Genomic DNA, 16,830 nt, shown 5'->3' with positions numbered 1-16,830 from the left:
CACTTGTGATCAGAGTATTTTTACTTGTTTAAATGTTGACATTTTCTTAACTTTATTATTTAGATAATTGAAAAATCTGCTGTATGTTCTAGAAATCATTAAATATATCTTTCCTTACAGAGAATTAACCGTAGTAATTTATTGGTGCTTAAGTATGGAACTGATCCTTTCCTCCAGTTGCTTTCTTCCTTTAGAATATAACATCATTGTTAGCCAAAGTTTAACAACAAAAAAAAAAAAGGTGGACTAGAAACTTTGGGCTGTGTTTTTCGGTACCTAGAGGAGGAACACATCCTGCAGTTCATATGCAATTTTCATTCTGCAATGGTCTTCCAGAAATGATCTGGGTAAAATCTTTGGGCATGCATGTAGGAAGTGGCAGTGTTTGTATGTGGTACAGGGTTCTGTGTGAGAGGCCCAGGGTGAGTAGGGAGAAATCACTGCTACTGAGGAAAACATGTTTTGGGTATCTGTACTGCTAAAAGTCCCCCTGAAGAGAAGGGAGGGGTGCAGGTGCTGTCTTTGTTTCTATCCTGTCTTCCAGCTTGTTTTTGCTTGAAATCACGTCTTTTACCCTTGGCGAATCTATCTTGTGAATGCTAGGCTGTGTGCTTCCTGCTTGTAACAGCATCAGAGCTGTGACTTTGATGTACAGAGGAGGGATGTACATCTGGCTTCTGGTGGTTTAGCTGAAACAGGAGTTGATGCTGATGCTCCAGGTCTCTGTGAGGAGCCAGCCTGGATCTGAATTCTACTTCAGTCAGCCCACATTTGTTCAACAAAATAAACTCTTTGTCCTGTCCGTTTGCTTAGTGGTTACAAGACAACATACAAAAATATACGGATTCTATTTTTCAGGTTGGGTGAACGCTGAAATGTTACTTAAAGATACATTTTTTTTTTATTGCTGGAGCACAAATCATTTTACTTTCATCATGTGCTAGGGGTCGATATTCAATGCACTAGAACAAATAGTTAACCCGCCAGCTCTGTCCGGGAACTAAGTATGGCTGAATTGCTGATTCCATCTAACCTTGTGAGGCCTGTGTTTTGTGGTTTAAAATGGACTATGATGTGATGAACTCTTTTAAATAGCTATTGCTTTTACACTGGATCTCTCCTGTGGAAAAACGGCTCCTGGCCAGTTAAATATCACTTAACCTGCTAGCTGCGAATATTCAAAACACTGGCCAGCTAAGTTTTGCGGCCAAATGGAGCTGCATAAATAGTAGGCCTGTCTTTGGCCGCTATGAACTTAGCCGGCCAGCACTGAATATTGAGAGACAGCCAAAAATAAACCGGATATTCAACGCTGGTCACCAGAAACAGCCCGGCATTGAATATCCAGGCTCACCACTGACTGAGGAAGATAGCTGGGCTGCTTCCTGTGGTCTGAATGACAGCCCCTTCTGTGGGTAGGATTGGTCCTTGTAAGGGACTGCTCTGTGTGTCACAGATGCTCTTAGGGGGCCAGATTGCATTAAAAACAGATGGTCTAAACCCTCCCAGTATCGAAACCTGCAGGATTTGCCCAAAAGAGCAGAGCCAAGAACCACGTCATCAGCCTGCCAATCAGCGCGCTCTGTGCTCAGACTCCAAAAACAAAACAAATGTGCTCAGACTCCGTTCTGTGGTCCGTTGGGCTTCTAGCTTCATCTGTTAGCCTGGGAACTCTGATTTAGGAGCAGTGCTGAGGATTTACTGTTCAACAAATCTGAGTTTTCTGCCAAGAATAACGAACATGAAGCTCTATAATAGGATTTAACAAGAGTGAGCCCAAAGATGGGACACCCTACAGCGCACAGAACTGGCCAGCATGGGCTATTTTTTATTTCAAGGATCTTGAATGACAGAGAACAGTTTCCAAATAATTGGAGGAGAACCCCAAACCCCGTGCCATAAGATTGATCCAGCTCTCTGGGACTACCCGAGTGTTCTCGAGGGTGGGAGACTAGTGTGAGCAAGAGAAGCCAGGGGATGCTGTAGGAAAGATTGACAGTGGCCAGGCTAAAGGCACAGAGCTGGCAGATTTATTTAGTGGCTTTTTCAAGCTGTGAGGGAGTGGGATCTGGGTAAGGAGGTCCTGAGCAGGGTGTAGTATTCCTGCTGGCTCTCAAGCATAGTGTAGGATGGTGGGGTAACTGCACCCTGTGCTGCATTCCTCTCTAGGGCAGTTTCCCTACTCTTCTGGGGGAAAGTGTGTGGTGGTTGAGTGGGGGAAAAGGGGGCAGAGCCTTCACACTCGCACCCAAGTAAGTGCAGTGGAGATGGAATAAAAACAGGACTGGAGTAACCTGTCCCCAGAAGGTAGGACCTGCTGTTTCAGAAGTGCTCAGTCGCCCTCCTTCCTCCTCAAAGTTTCTTTGCCTGTGTCCATTTGTGTCTAGAAGGTCCTCCACCTTTTGCAGTGAAGGGTCTTCAGGGTGTGGAGGAATTCAGGGCTGCTGTGTGTCTGAGGCAAGGTTGCTCATCTCAGGGGCACCAGGAGAGGACTTGAAGACCACGACATTGTCCTTCCTCTGTGCACTAGCAAGAAGAGCAGAAGAAAGATTGGTATCTGAAGGAAGGTCTCAGGCTGCTGTAATCATTTAGAAAGAACAGGGTTTAGGCAATGTGAGAGGAACAGAAGGTAAAGACGAGAGAGGAAGGAAACGCGGCAGGAATCCCAACAGTCTTGCAGAGGAGTAATATCTGAGCTGGTCTCACTCTCTCTCTCCTTTCCACTGCCTCTCAGCATGGAACGGTCACTCTTAGCCTTTCTGCTTACTCCTTCCCACCTGGCCTTCACCTTTCCCTCTTGCTTTTGTTCCCTTCGAAGGGTGAGGCCACCTTATTTTCCAGGCTTCCTGTCTGTCTCTTAACGCTATCACCAGACTGAGCAAAAGGGAGGAATCACCTTGTTGGAAATGAACTCACTGAATCAAGAGAGACTCACCGGATCCTCTTAAGAAGGAAGTAAATGCTAAGGCTTAGTCCCAGCAGGCCCAGTGTAGTCCCAGAGGCAATAGCAACAATTTCACCTGTTTCCAGAGAGGAAAATTAGGCATTTAGGAAGCATTACGAGCTAGCTGTAGTGAAATACAAGTCAGTCCTACCCTGGTGCATGCAGGGATCTGAAGTTTCAGCTTACCATTGTCATAAGTACATAAGTATTGCCATACTGGGACAGACCAAAGGTCCATCAAGCCCAGCATCCTGTTTCCAACAGTGACCAATCCAGGTCACAAATACCTGGCAAGATTCCCAAAAAGTACTAAACATTTTATACTGCTTATCCCAGAAATAGTGGATTTTCCCCAATTTAATAATGGTCTATGGACTTTTTCTTTAGGAAGCCGTCCAAACCTTTTTAAAACTCTGCTAAGCTAACCGCCTTTACCACATTTTCCAGCAGCGAATTCCAGAGTTTAATTACACGTTGAGTGAAGAAAATTTTCCTCCGATTTGTTTTAAATGTACTACTTTAGCTTCATCGCATGCCCCCTACTCCTAGTATTTTTTGGAAAGCATAAACAGACGCTTCACATCTACCCGTTCAACTCCACTCATTATTTTATAGACCTCTATCATATCTCCCCTCAGCCGCCTTTTCTCCAGGCTGAAGAGCCCGAGCCGATTTAGCCTTTCCTCATAGGGACGTTGGCCCATCCCCTTTATCATTTTTGACGCCCTTCTCTTCACCTTTTCTAATTCCACTATATCTTTTTTGAGATGCGGCGACCAGAATTGAACATATATGTGCTCACTTACCTGCAGAGTACACACAGAGGGCACCTGGAAACAACCAAACAGAGAATTACTACTTCCTGTGCGGTACATTCATGTTACAGAGCCAGCTGGTGTATAATGTATCTAGAGTGGCCAGGAGAGGTCCAGAAGTGTTACAGAGCAATGGAGGGCCATGCTGCAAGGGGGGGGGGGGGGGGGGGTGTACACTGCCATGAGCCTATGTAACACTGTTTACATCAAACTGTACTCAGATGTTCCACAGTTTCTTAAAAAACAAAAGTAAGATCAGGTTTACATTTTCAGTGGTTTTTATTCCCAGACAAATAAAAGGCCTTCTGTTCTTTCTGACATCTTTCTACCTGTCTCTCTCCCTTCCTACAGCAGAATCTTCTACCTGGCATATCTGTCTGGTGCTGCTGAGAGAAAAAGATTTTCAAGAGCTGCAGTGACGTCCCTGTCTGTTTGATGCTGGAGTTTGTCCTGTTAGAGTATATGAGTTTAGCAATTTTAACGTGGGATGTTACTGCATGCTGAACCCATTTCTAACATGGCAGTAGACTTTTTTTTTTTTTTTTCAGGTCATTCAATACTGTTCGTGTTAGTGTATGTTACCTTAAAAAAGTTAATTCAGGAGCCCTTACTGCTTCTTTTAAGTGCAGCCATGTTAATCCTGTGTTTATCAGTTAGTATGCACTAATGCAAATATGCTAGCTGGTTAACACACCCATTCCCTGCCCATGACTTACTCCCTCCTAAAAAAATATTTTAAATGTGCAGTTAGCGGGCTCTAATTGGCAAGTTACTGCCCACGTTAAGTGCCTGTTAGTGCTTATGTAGAAAGGAGAGGCAGGAGGATATGATGTGCATTAATTTATCAGTTTGGGGTATCTGAATGCCTAAGAAGGAGATTTCTAGAATGAGGTGACATGATGAGGTCCCGCAGGGCTAGACTTGGTAGTAACATTAGAAAATGTGCCTTCCTTCCAATGGTGGTGGATGTGTGGAAGAGCTCTGAGAAAAGACGGCGGAGTCTATCACGGTAACAACCTGAAAACACTCGGGATAAGTGCAGGAGAGCCTGAGATATGAGGACCTGTATGAAGCCTGGACCAGGGTGGACCTTACAACCATTATCTGCCCTTCAGTTCTGTGCTTTCATGTTTCACCTATTCCCAAATACCAAAGGTTAATTAATAAAAGGAATATAAGGTTCATTTTTATTGGATAAATACATTTTTTACTAGCTTTTGGAGGTTAGAACATGAGTAGCCATACTGGGTCTGACCAATGGTCATTCTAGCCCAGTATCCTGTTTTCCAAACAGTGGCCAAGCCAGGTCACAAGTACCTGACAGAAACCCAAATCGTGGCAACACTCCATCCTACAAATCCCAGGGCAAGTAGTTGCTTCCCATGAGTGTCTCAATAGCAGACAATGGACTTTTCCTCCAAACGCTAGTGAAAAACCAATTAAGGTATTACCTAATATTTTCTTTTTTAATTATTATTATTATTGTTAACTTTTAAAGTGGACAACCACAGCTATCACATTACTGTATCCAAACTCGATAAGAAAACAGAAACTGTCAAGACACAGTATGACCACCAGAGGGTGTAGTGTGACCAGGACAAGCCAGTCTGGGCAGAGTCCTATTTACACTGCCCTGTGCTTACCCACGGGGAAGGAACTGTACACTAGTCTGTTGTTCAGTGACTGCAGGTTCCGGAAATTATTTTGCAGTGGAACTGGGACTGGATTGGCTCCTGTGGAATAAACAGCATGCTGCAGTTTTATCAGCTGTGGGGAAAAAATGTGAAAGAATATGAAAGCGGTTTGGCCCCCGAGTTCACTCACATGGCATAAGAATGTAAGCCAGGCTGCGTCAGACCAAGGTCCATCAAGCCCAGCATCCTGTCTCTGACAGTGGCCAAGTTGGGTAATAATAACATTTTTCTATTGCTATAGGACAAAAGCAGTAATGTACCCCAATTCTAGAAACTTGCATGTGCAAGTCATAAAAATACTGCCAGTTAGTGTGCAACTTAATGGTTAATTTAGCTAGTAATTGACGCAACCAATTATTGGCTAGAATTAGCATTAATTGGCACTAATTTCAAGTTATATATGCAACTGACATTAGTATTCTACAAATTCCATAGGGTGCAAAGCAAGAGGGCAGGGGCATGGCTGGGTTAGGGATGTGTCTAGCACTTATGTGTGCAAGTTCTAAAATATGACCAGTTACGCGCCTAATGGACAGCAGTCAGATACGAGCATTTACACCAGCCATTGAACTAGCGTAGGTGCTCACATCTAACTGCAGCCTTGCGCTACTAGAATTCATGCTTAAGAACATAAACATCGCCATACTGGGGCAGACTGATGGTCCATCAAGCCCAGTATCCTGTTTCCAACAGTGGCCAATCCAGGTCACAAGTACCTGACAAGATCCCAAAGAGTAAAACAGATTTTATACTACTTGTTAGTTTTAGTGTTGTATGCTGGGGTTTTTTTTTTTATCTGTATACTTCTGCTCTCTGCCTTGGATAAAGGTGGATTATAATTATAAATAATAATAAATCTAAATTTTTTACTGCCTGAAGACATATCATCAGAAATTGTAGGTCTTTTGTGATTGATGCAGTGATTGGAAAGAACAACTGTAGATCTGTATAAAGTCTAAACTGTACATCAAAACAGCAACAGATTTGACAAATAGGACCCGTAAATGTTGAATACCCTTGTGGGTAAACTCATCCAATCTGAAAACTAATTTCCTATCTTAACTCAATAAATTCTGTGTAGAAAAAAAAAAGACATAAGCCAAGTAAGAACTTTTTCCCTCAGTCCCCAGAGCTTTTAAACTGTCCCATGGAGAACCGTATCAAAAGCTGCAGAGATGTCCAATGTAACCATGAAATATTCAGTGCCTCTATCAAATCCCCCTTCGATGGACTCAAACACAGAGATCAGGAGAGTCTCCGATTAATATGTAGGTCTAAAGTCAAACTGAAATATATTTAACAAGTTATTTGCTTCAAGGAAGTCTTGCAGTTAAGTAGGCTCACTTTTTCAACATCTGTGAGGAGACAGGATGATAATTTGCGGAGTCATTTACATCTAAATTGTAATTTGTCAAAAGTGCACGCACAGTTACTTGTTTCAGCAGGTGCAGAACTGTTGCATCTGAGAGTTTTCTTTTCTCCAAGCTGAAGAGCCCTCACCTGTTCAGTCTGTCTTCATATGGGAGGTTTTCCATCTCTTTCTAATTTTTCTCTGAACCTTTTTTCCTTGCACTGTATCCCTTTTGAGATGGGGATGGGGCAGAGAACTACACACAATATTCAACTCTAAACTGCAGAAATGAATCCCTCCCTTCCTGTAGATATTACAGGCTGGAGTGGTTACTCAAGGCATGGGGAGAGGAGAATCAGATGTGTGCGTAATATTTTACACATTACGCTTAGCAGACACGTGGGAATTAGGACAGATACTTTTGGCTACCTGAGATTCTGCGATTTGCACCTTCTGGTTGAAGACAGTCCACAGTACACTTTCATAGCAAGGTGGTGTGGTCAGCGAGCCCCTGTAGCGATAGTACTGGTCCAGCTGATCGGGGAGCAGGTTCCTCACATTGAAGGATGGAATCGAGACCTCCTGGCCTGGGGTACAGGAAAGAACGAAGGTTGATACTTCCAAAGATGCATCTGTGAAAAGGGTTATTGGGAGGGGGGGGGGGGGTCCCTGAAACAAAACCTGCATTTCTCAATCATTCTAGGCCTTATTTTATTTTATTTATTTTATTGCATTTGTATCCCACATTTTCCCACCTATTTGCGGGCTCAGTGTGGCTTACAATACATTGTATTGATGGAAGTACAATTTGTTACAGCTCGATTGTGGTTACATTGTTAGGCATTGAGTTTAAAACAGAGTCTACGTATCGTTAAGAGAATAGTACAATGGAACAGAACAAAGGAAGAACAACGGATTCTGATAGGACTATAGAACAATAACGCGAAAACGTTCGGGTATAGCATTTTTACCTGTAGATTAAGGTTTAAGTGTGTTAAAATGAGAGTACAGATGAGAATGTATTGATGTATTACTAACAGTGTGCATGAACTTCATGTGTTTTGATCCTTTCGATAGATTTTTTTGAAGAGATGAGTCTTCAATAGTTTGCGGAAGTCAGTCAGCTCGTAGGTCGCCTTCAGGTTACGTGGAAGTTTGTTCCAGAATTGCGTGCTCATATAAGAAAAGGTTGATGCGTGCATCACTTTGTATTTGATGCCTTTGCAATTAGGGAAGTGGAGGTTAAGGAAAGTTCGGGATGATCTTTTAGTGTTTCTGGGTGGTAGGTCTATTAAGTCAGACATGTAGGCTGAGGCTTCACCGTGAATGATTTTGTGGACTAGTGTGCATACTTTAAAAGTGATGCGTTCCTTGAGTGGGAGCCAGTGTAGCTTCTCTCGTAAGGGTTTCACGCTTTCGTATTTTGGTTTCCCGAAAATGAGTCTGGCAGCTGTGTTCTGGGCTGTTTGAAGTTTCTTTAGTATTTGCTGTTTACAACCTGCGTATAGTGAGTTGCAGTAATCCAAATGGCTAAGTACGAGTGATTGCACTAGGCTGCGGAAGACGGATCTTGAGAAGAATGGTCTTATTCTTTTCAGTTTCCACATGCTGTAAAACATCTTTTTGGTTGTGTTGTTTGCGTGATTTTCGAGTGTTAGGTGGCGATCAATAGTGACTCCAAGGATTTTTAAAGTTTCTGAAATTAGAAGATTTAGTTTTGGTGTGTTTATAGCGGTGAATTCATTCGTGTTGTATTGGGAGGTAAGTATCAGGCATTGAGTTTTTTCTGCATTCAGTTTCAAACGAAATGCATCTGCCCAGGTGTTCATGATGTGTAAGCTTTGGTTAATTTAATTGTAGATTTCTTTAATGTCTTGTTTGAAAGGGATATATATTGTTACATCGTCAGCGTATATATGTGGGTTAAGGTTATGGCTTGCTAGAAGTTTTGCCAGGGGTGTCATCATTAGGTTGAAGATAGTTGGTGAGAGGGGTGATCCTTGCGGTACTCCACATTCTGGTGTCCATGCTGCAGACGTAGTTGAATTTGATGTGACCTGGTATGAGCGTAAGGTTAAGAACCCCTTGAACCAGTTTAGGACATTGCCTCCGATGCCAAAGTATTCAAGTATATGTAGTAGGATTCCATGGTCAACCATGTCACAGGCACTTGACATGTCAAATTGTAGAAGGAGTATATTGTTGCCGGTTGCAATCATTTGTTTACATTTAGTCATTAGTGTAATTAGTACTGTTTCGGTGCTGTGGTTCGATCGGAATCCTGATTGGGCATCATGCAGTATTGAGAACTTGTCTAGATAGTTTGTAAGTTGTTTTGTTACCATCCCTTCGGTTATTTTGGTTATTAGTGGTATGGATGCTACTGGTCTGTAATTAGTTATTTCACTTGCACTTTTCTTTGCGTCTTTGGGTGTTGGGGTGAGTAGAATATTTCCTTTTTCTTTTGGGAAAAGTCCGCTTTGTAGCATGGAGTTGACATGGTTCGTTAGGTCTGTTGTGAATTGTTGAGGGGCTGATTTCATGAGGTTGTTTGGGCATATGTCTAGTTTGCAGTAGGATTTGGCGAATCTTTTGAGTGTTTCAGAGATGAGGATTTCTGATAGTAACATAGTAACATAGTAGATGACGGCAGAAAAAGAACTGCACGGTCCATCTAGTCTGCCCACGATAAACTCATATGTGTATACCTTACCTTGATTTGTACCTGTCTTTTTCAGGTCACAGATCGTATAAGTCTGTCCAGCAGTATTTCCCGCCTCCCAACCACCAGTCCCGCCTCCCATCACCGGCTCTGGCACAGACCCCGTATAGGTCTGCCCTCCCCTATCCTAGCCTCTCAACCACCAACCCCTCTTCCCCCCGCCACCCAATTTCAGCTAAGCTTCTGTGGATCCATTCCTTCTGCACAGGATTCCTTTATGCCTATCCCACGCATGTTTGAATTCCGTTACCGTTTTCATCTCCACCACCTCCCGCGGGAGGGCATTCCAAGCGTTCACCACCCTCTCCGTGAAGAAATACTTCCTGACATCTTTCCTGAGTCTGCCCCCCTTCAATCCCATTTCATGTCCTCTCGTTCTAACGCCTTCCCATCTCCGGAAAAGATTCGTTTGCGGATTAATACCTTTCAAATATTTGAACGTCTGTATCATATCACCCCTGTTCCTCCTTTCCTCCAGAGTATACATGTTCAGGTCAGCAAGTCTCTCTTCATACGTCTTGGAACGCAACTCCCATACCATCCTCGTAGCTTTTCTTTGCACCGCTTCCATTTTTTTAACATCCTTCGCAAGGTACGGCCTCCAAAACTGAACACAATACTCCAGGTGGGGCCTCACCAACGTCTTATACAGGGGCATTAAAACCTCCTTTCTTCTGCTGGTCACACCTCTCTCTATACAGCCTAGCAACCTTCTCGCTACGGCCACCGCCTTGTCGCACAGTTTCATCGCCTTCAGGTCCTCAGATACTATCACCCCAAGATCCCTCTCCCCGTCCGTGTCTTTCAGGCTCTCCCCACCTAACACATACGCCTCCCTTGGATTTCTACTCCCTAAGTGCATCACTTTGCATTTCTTCGCATTGAATTTTAATTGCCAAACTTTAGACCATTCTTCCAGCTTCTTCAGATCTTTTTTCATGTTTTCCACTCCCTCCGGGGTGTCCACTCTGTTGTAAATCTTGGTGTCATCCGCAAAAAGGCAAACTTTACCTTGTAACCCTTCGGCAATGTCACTCACAAATATATTGAACAGAATGGGCCCCAGCACCGATCCCTGAGGCACTCCACTACTCACCTTTCCCTCCTCCGAGCGAACTCCATTTACCACCACCCTCTGGCGTCTGCCCGTCAACCAGTTCCTAATCCAGTTCACCACTTCGGGTCCTATCTTCAGCCCTTCTAGTTTATTCAAGAGCCTCCTGTGGGGAACTGTGTCAAACGCCTTGCTGAAATCTAAGTAGATGACGTCCATAGCACGTCCTTGATTTAATTCTCCTGTCACCCAGTCAAAGAATTCAATGAGATTCGTTTGGCACGGTTTCCCTTTGGTGAAACCATGTTGTCTCGGATCTTGCAACTTATTGGCTTCCAAGAAATTCACTATCCTTTCCTTCAGCATGGCTTCCATTACTTTTCCAATAACCGAAGTGAGGCTTACCGGCCTGTAGTTTCCAGCTTCTTCCCTATCACCACTTTTGTGAAGAGGGACCACCTCCGCCGTTCTCCAATCCCTCGGAACCTCTCCCGTCTCCAAGGATTTATTAAACAAATCTTTAAGAGGACCCGCCAGAACCTCTCTGAGCTCCCTCAGTATTCTGGGGTGGATCCCGTCCGGCCCCATGGCTTTGTCCACCTTCAGCTTTCCAAGTTGTTCATACACACTGTCTTCCGTGAATGGTGCTCTATCCACTTCATTCTCAGGTGTACTTTTGCCAGTCCCTCTCGGTCCTTCCCCAGGATTTTCTTCAGTGAAAACAGAACAAAAGTATCTATTTAGCAAATTGGCTTTTTCTTCATCATTTTCTACATAGCGTTTTGCTGCATCTTTTAGTCTCACAATCCTCTTTTTAGTCTTTCTCCTTTCACTAATATACCTGAAGAAGTTTTTGTCTCCCCTCCGTACATTTCTAGCCATTTGTTCTTCCGCTTGCGCCTTCGCCAGACGTACCTCTAACTGGTGTGGTGTCTAGCAATTTGTTCACAAGGTAGAAGAATTTGTGTGTGTCTTTGTAGTTTGGTCCAATCATTGTCTTGTAGTGTAGTCTTTCAGTCTGTTTTATGGTGTATTTGTATTTCCTCCAAAGTAGTTTCCAGGCATTTAGTGTTTGTTCATCCTTCTTTTTGTTCCATGCGCGTTCTAGTTTCCTAACTTGTGTTTTGAGTTTTTTCAGCTCTTCAGTGAACCATGGATTTGATTTTTTCCTAAGTGGATAGGGGCGATTTTGTCTAATGTTATTTTACATATATCGTCCCATTCTTGGAGGAATTGGATGGTGTCTGGATTTGTTGACCATTCATTTTGGTAGATCTGCTGCCAGAATGTTGTGGGGTCTATTTTTCCTCTCGTGGTGTATGTTGTTGTTCGCTCATGTTTGTTGATTGCGCTTCTGTGTATTTTTCGCCAGTGAAGGGAGACTGTGCTTTATTGTGGTCTGACCATAGTGTGGGTGTCCATCTTGTGTCAGTGACTAGAATAGTTGAGTCTGGGTCGAATTTGTGTGTAATAATGTCTAGTGTGTGTCCTTTTATGTGTGTTGGTTGAGGGTTAGGTGCATGTAGATCCCAAAGTTTTAGAAATTCTTTGCATTCTCGTGTTCCTGTTGAGGTGTCGTCTTCAAGGTGTAGGTTGATATCTCCTATTATGAGGATGTTTGAGGCAGATCCACATGTGTTTGAGATGAAGTCCATAAGTTGTGTTTGGGCATCTTGCCACTTTCCTGGTGGCCTGTAGAATAGAATAGCGTTGAGGTGTTCTAGTAGGTTTGGATGATTAATTCTTGTCGAGGCAATTTCAAGTTGTGGTGAGGTGGATTCACCAGTGGTTGCAATGGTGAACTCGGATTTGTAAATGATAGCTATTCCGCCACCTCTTTTTCCATATCTTGTCCAGTGGGTGATTTTGTATTCTGGTGGGCATGTCTCTAAAATGGCGGGGTCTGTAGGGCTGTGGAACCAGGTTTCTGTGATGAATAGGAGGTCTAAATTGTCTGTGGTAATCCAGTCTAGTATATCTACTGAATTGCTTACTGCTGATCTTGCATTAATGTATCCTATTTGGATTGAGCAGTATGGTTCTGTAGGGGGATTCGATGTGTTTATTTTATCAGAACAATATTTCTGCTGGTGAGCATTCTTACTTCTCAGGCAGCTTGGCTGCCAATTGCAGCTAGATTCATCAGTCCTGGATTTACCCCATTACATGGAGGGACTGGTAGTTCTGATTTCCCTACTGCATGCCATAAGAAAAGCAATAGTAGAAGTCCCAGCATGCAGTGGGGTAAACCCAGGGCTGAATCCATTTTGAATGATGAATCTGGATCTGGTTCGTAACCTTACAGCAAAGCCCACTGTTATATAGCCAGGCAATTTTACCATGCTTACCTGGATATTCCCTTCTGAGTTTATTTAACAAAGCCTTCACCCCTCACCCTCTCTAACTAAGGTTTTTTTTTTTTTTTTGCTTTGTTTTCTCTTGTGGAAAACAGGGATATAGGACTGCAGAGCTTTGAAGTGCCTAGTTCCAGGAGAGAGACATTTTGGTCAATCCTGCTTTTGAACTTACACCCCTAAAACAGTACTGGATTTGTAGTCTCTGATTCTACCTATTGAAATCCATGCTTCAGGTCCCATAATGCACAATAATAAAGTTGTTAGAAAGCCAGGACTGGCCTAACATCTCCCCCTTGGAATTGGGTAACTTGGTTCTGGATTTCCTGCAGCGGTGTGTGCCTCACAGGTACATATGCTTTTGGGAGGTGAGGGTAACTCTCTGGGTTCATAGAAACAACATGACAGCAGATAAAGACTATATTTAATGTATCCAATTTGCCCATCTACACTGACTGCACAGTTCTACACTCTGTTCCTCTCCCTCGGTGCTTGTTCCAGGTTTCCTTCCACCACGTTTGCTCTCTGTAAAACAAAAGCCTTGCTTAAATTACCCCTATCCCCCCTTCACCCTCATCTTCTGATCCCTCATTCCAGAATCTCCTGTGCATTCATACCTTACCTGGATACTTAATGTTTTCCAGGTAGCTGAGGATGCTGTCGTAGCTCAGATTCGGCCCCTCACCAACCTAAAGAAATGGGAGAGAAGAGGGATGGGATGTATCTGTTGAGCTGGATTCTCTCCACAAGAGAACTTGTTCTAATAGAATGGTTTTTAACGTGTAATGTTTTATCCTGTAATTTCCACTGGACAGACATTTTGTTCAGTGGAATATGAAAATTTGTAGAGAGACAGCATGAAGCACTCAAGTGAACAGTGAGCTACTGAAACAGATCTGGGCAAGGTTGCTAGACCACCAGTCACTCTGCCTGAAGGAAGGGGCAGATTGATTTGAGGTCTTGTGGCTGATGTTCTCCATCCAGACTGAGCATCTTCTTCAACTGTGAAAAGGCACTTTACATATTACCCCTCCCTGACTGGAATTGGTAAACATCTGGGAGCCCTGTCCAGTTCTCACTGCTAAAGTAAAACTACTTCCCCCAAGTAGTTTCAGGATCGTGGGGGTTCACAAAGCTGAGAGCAGGGACAGGTCAGGCTAGTCCTCTGGTTGACTTATGGCCTCTGTGGACATATGTTTATCCTCTCCTACCTTAGCTGAGATAATATTTAACCATCTCTCTGACTTCATGTGCAACTTTCTTTAAATCAGTCACCTTACTTTCTAATTCTTCTTACTGTCTTACCTATCTATATGTTCCATCTTTGCTTTACCCATCCCTATCAATTAAAATGTTCTATTACGTATTATGTTGACATTGTAAGTAGCAACTATGCCATACTTTGTATTATTTGAATATTTTTACTGGTGTAATTGCCTATTGCTCATGTTTGATCCATTCTTACCGTACACTGCCTTGAGTAAGTTCCTTCAAAAAGACGGTAAATGAATCCAAACAAATAAATAAATAAATAAATAAATAAATATAGTGCACTTTATCTCCTCTGTAGCCTTACTTTCAGGAGGTGGGGAGGGTTAGCCCATCCCAGCTTTAACACTGAGGATTAAAGGATGTGCCATTTAGATGTCTGAACTGCCTCATCTGGCTCCTTTCTGGCAGGTATGAAGCTTCTTCAGATCTACCCCTCACCCAACGTAAAGCTTGTCACTTTATCTGGAAGGTTGTACCTGTATTATCCTTACTTCAGCCCTGTATTGGCTCCTTCTGGGCTTTGGATGACTACCCCATCCTCCTCCAAACATTTTAAACCCATCAGTGATCCCATTCCATCAACTGACAGCTTTGGGGAGGGGGGAAGAGAATGTTTCCAAAACCTCTTTCTGGACCAGTTGAGAGAGAAGAACCCAGGGAAATGTGGAGAGGGCAAGGCAGGGCCACAATCTCTCATGTACCTCTATCAGAACTCCAAGGACTGCAAGGCCTTCCGGTTGATCTTTGGCTTCCTCTGCGCTGCCATAATCATCAGAGTTGTAATGCACAACATGTAACTGAAAAAAATAATAAAAGGGAGGGGGGAAGCAGGAGAAGAATGTAAAGAGTTCTAGGACCAGGGTCCTCCCTGTATCTCCCCCTCCCAACACTCTACCTGTAGTCCACCATCTGCCCGTCCCTACTCCCCCTCACAGTCCAGCATTTCCCCTTCTCTATCTACCTGTTGGCTAGCATTTCCCCTACCCCTCCATGGTCCAGTACCTCCTTTTCCCTTGCCTATAGCTCCCCACCCATGTTCAGCATCTCCCCTCTTCTTCCCCTCCAGGGAAGATGTCCAGCATCTGTCCTTCCATTCCCTACCCCCCACCCCATACACACAGTCCAGCATTTCTCTACTGACCCCTTGTAACCTAGCATCTCCTTTCCCTACACTTTATAATATAGCATCTCCATTTCCCTTCCCTTTGTCCTTCCCCCCATATTCAGCATCTCCTCTTCCTTCCCCCTCCAGGTGTCCAGCATTCTCCTACTCCTCTCTCCCCATTGTGTCTGACATCTCTCACTCTTCACTTTCCCCTGCCACCACAACTCTACCTCTAGGAAACAGAGCAGTGATGGGGCTTTCAGAACTCATGCATGTGTCACTCACAGTATGCCACATCCTACTCCCTCCAAAGTGAATTTCCAGGTGAAGGGGGTTAAGAGCAGCAGGTTTTGAGTGCATGCAGGTACTCAAGGACCTGCCGGCACACTGACAGTGGCTTTGCTGGTGCCATCCCCCTAAATCCTGCTGCCCCAAGTAGATAACCAAGTGCACCAGTGGTAGAGCTGACCCTGCCTAGAGTAAGAGAAGACCGGAGAGAAAGATCACATGCTCCCATCCTGCCTATTGCACTAATGTTTACTCAGGAATGCGGTTGTATAAGTGTTTTCAAATAAATTAGTATACAAGAGCAACCAGTGGGAAAGCAGATTAGTGGCTGCCCAGAATACAGCTGTGCTCTGATGGCTTTGAACTGGGACTGAAAGGGGAATATGTTTTTTAATTGTTTAATTAACTTTTTTTTTGTTATTCAAAATCAAAGGACCAGGGCTGACATTACAGACCCTGCCTGTAGAAGGGACCTGTGAGTTTTTGAAAGGCCAGCTACCTCTGTATCTTAGTAAAAAGTTTCATAATCTACCAAAACACCATTACTGACTTTATAAACGTTTATGATATCCTCATTCACAGCACAAATATTTGGTTTAGAGTTGTCACGTGACGTGACCCAGGTCAACCCTAAATGCTTGTGCTGGTCCTGGTTTCACTGCAGTGCATACAGGGACTTATAGTTTGTTTTAGAGAGGTCAGAGCGACAAGTCTGAAGATTGGGGGGGGGGGGGGGACACCCCAGGATTAGATCAGATAGTTAGGACTGGCCTGGCCTGGCCTGGGCCAGGTGGTGACCGTAACTTCATGTTCATTTCATACTGTAGCCAGATTCTCTGGGTCTTGGCAAAAAGCATTCTGTTCCCCTCTCCCCCACCCCCTTCTTGGATAGTGGAGTCTCTAAATCCATGGATATAACAAAGAGGAATAACACCAGGGCTGGTTCTGCCTGACCTTTGGGATCCAGTGCTTACTGGCAGCCCTGGCTGAAGGAATGGGAAGGAGGAACCCAGATAGGCCTTGTTTTCTTGTTTTTTTTCTGCCTGCTATAAGCTGAGCCATCGGCCCACACATTCCTTGATGCGAGTGCACTGAACAGAGACTCTCTTGCTTTAACCTCCCTGATTCTGCTAATCTTCTTGCTGAATAAGTGAGCAACTCTACCCTGTCAAGGTGGGCGGATGCTGAGTGATAGGTCCAGGAAGCCAGTAAACCACAATCACCCAACGGC

At 43.9% G+C, this 16,830-nt stretch overlaps 1 protein-coding gene across 2 annotated transcripts in view; it reads right to left on the bottom strand.

The window, feature by feature from the left end:
* Positions 1-4: 4 nt before the first annotated feature.
* LOC115457834 (carbonic anhydrase 14-like) overlaps positions 5-16,830 on the bottom strand; it is a 29,152-nt gene continuing 12,326 nt past the window's right edge. For both annotated transcript variants that reach the window (XM_030187481.1, XM_030187479.1), the window contains exons 5-11: positions 14,908-15,003; positions 13,557-13,623; positions 7,234-7,391; positions 5,403-5,526; positions 3,751-3,774; positions 2,936-3,020; positions 5-2,526 (exon numbers count right to left, since the gene is read on the bottom strand). In XM_030187481.1, coding sequence (XP_030043341.1) covers positions 2,436-2,526; positions 2,936-3,020; positions 3,751-3,774; positions 5,403-5,526; positions 7,234-7,391; positions 13,557-13,623; positions 14,908-15,003 — 645 coding nt within the window. In that variant the 3' untranslated portion in view covers positions 5-2,435. The remainder of the gene's footprint in view (positions 2,527-2,935; positions 3,021-3,750; positions 3,775-5,402; positions 5,527-7,233; positions 7,392-13,556; positions 13,624-14,907; positions 15,004-16,830) is intronic.

This window comes from Microcaecilia unicolor, chromosome 14 (genome assembly GCF_901765095.1).
Source record: "Microcaecilia unicolor chromosome 14, aMicUni1.1, whole genome shotgun sequence".
NCBI lineage: Eukaryota > Metazoa > Chordata > Amphibia > Gymnophiona > Siphonopidae > Microcaecilia > Microcaecilia unicolor.
This window is presented reverse-complemented; position numbering and strand designations above follow the sequence as displayed.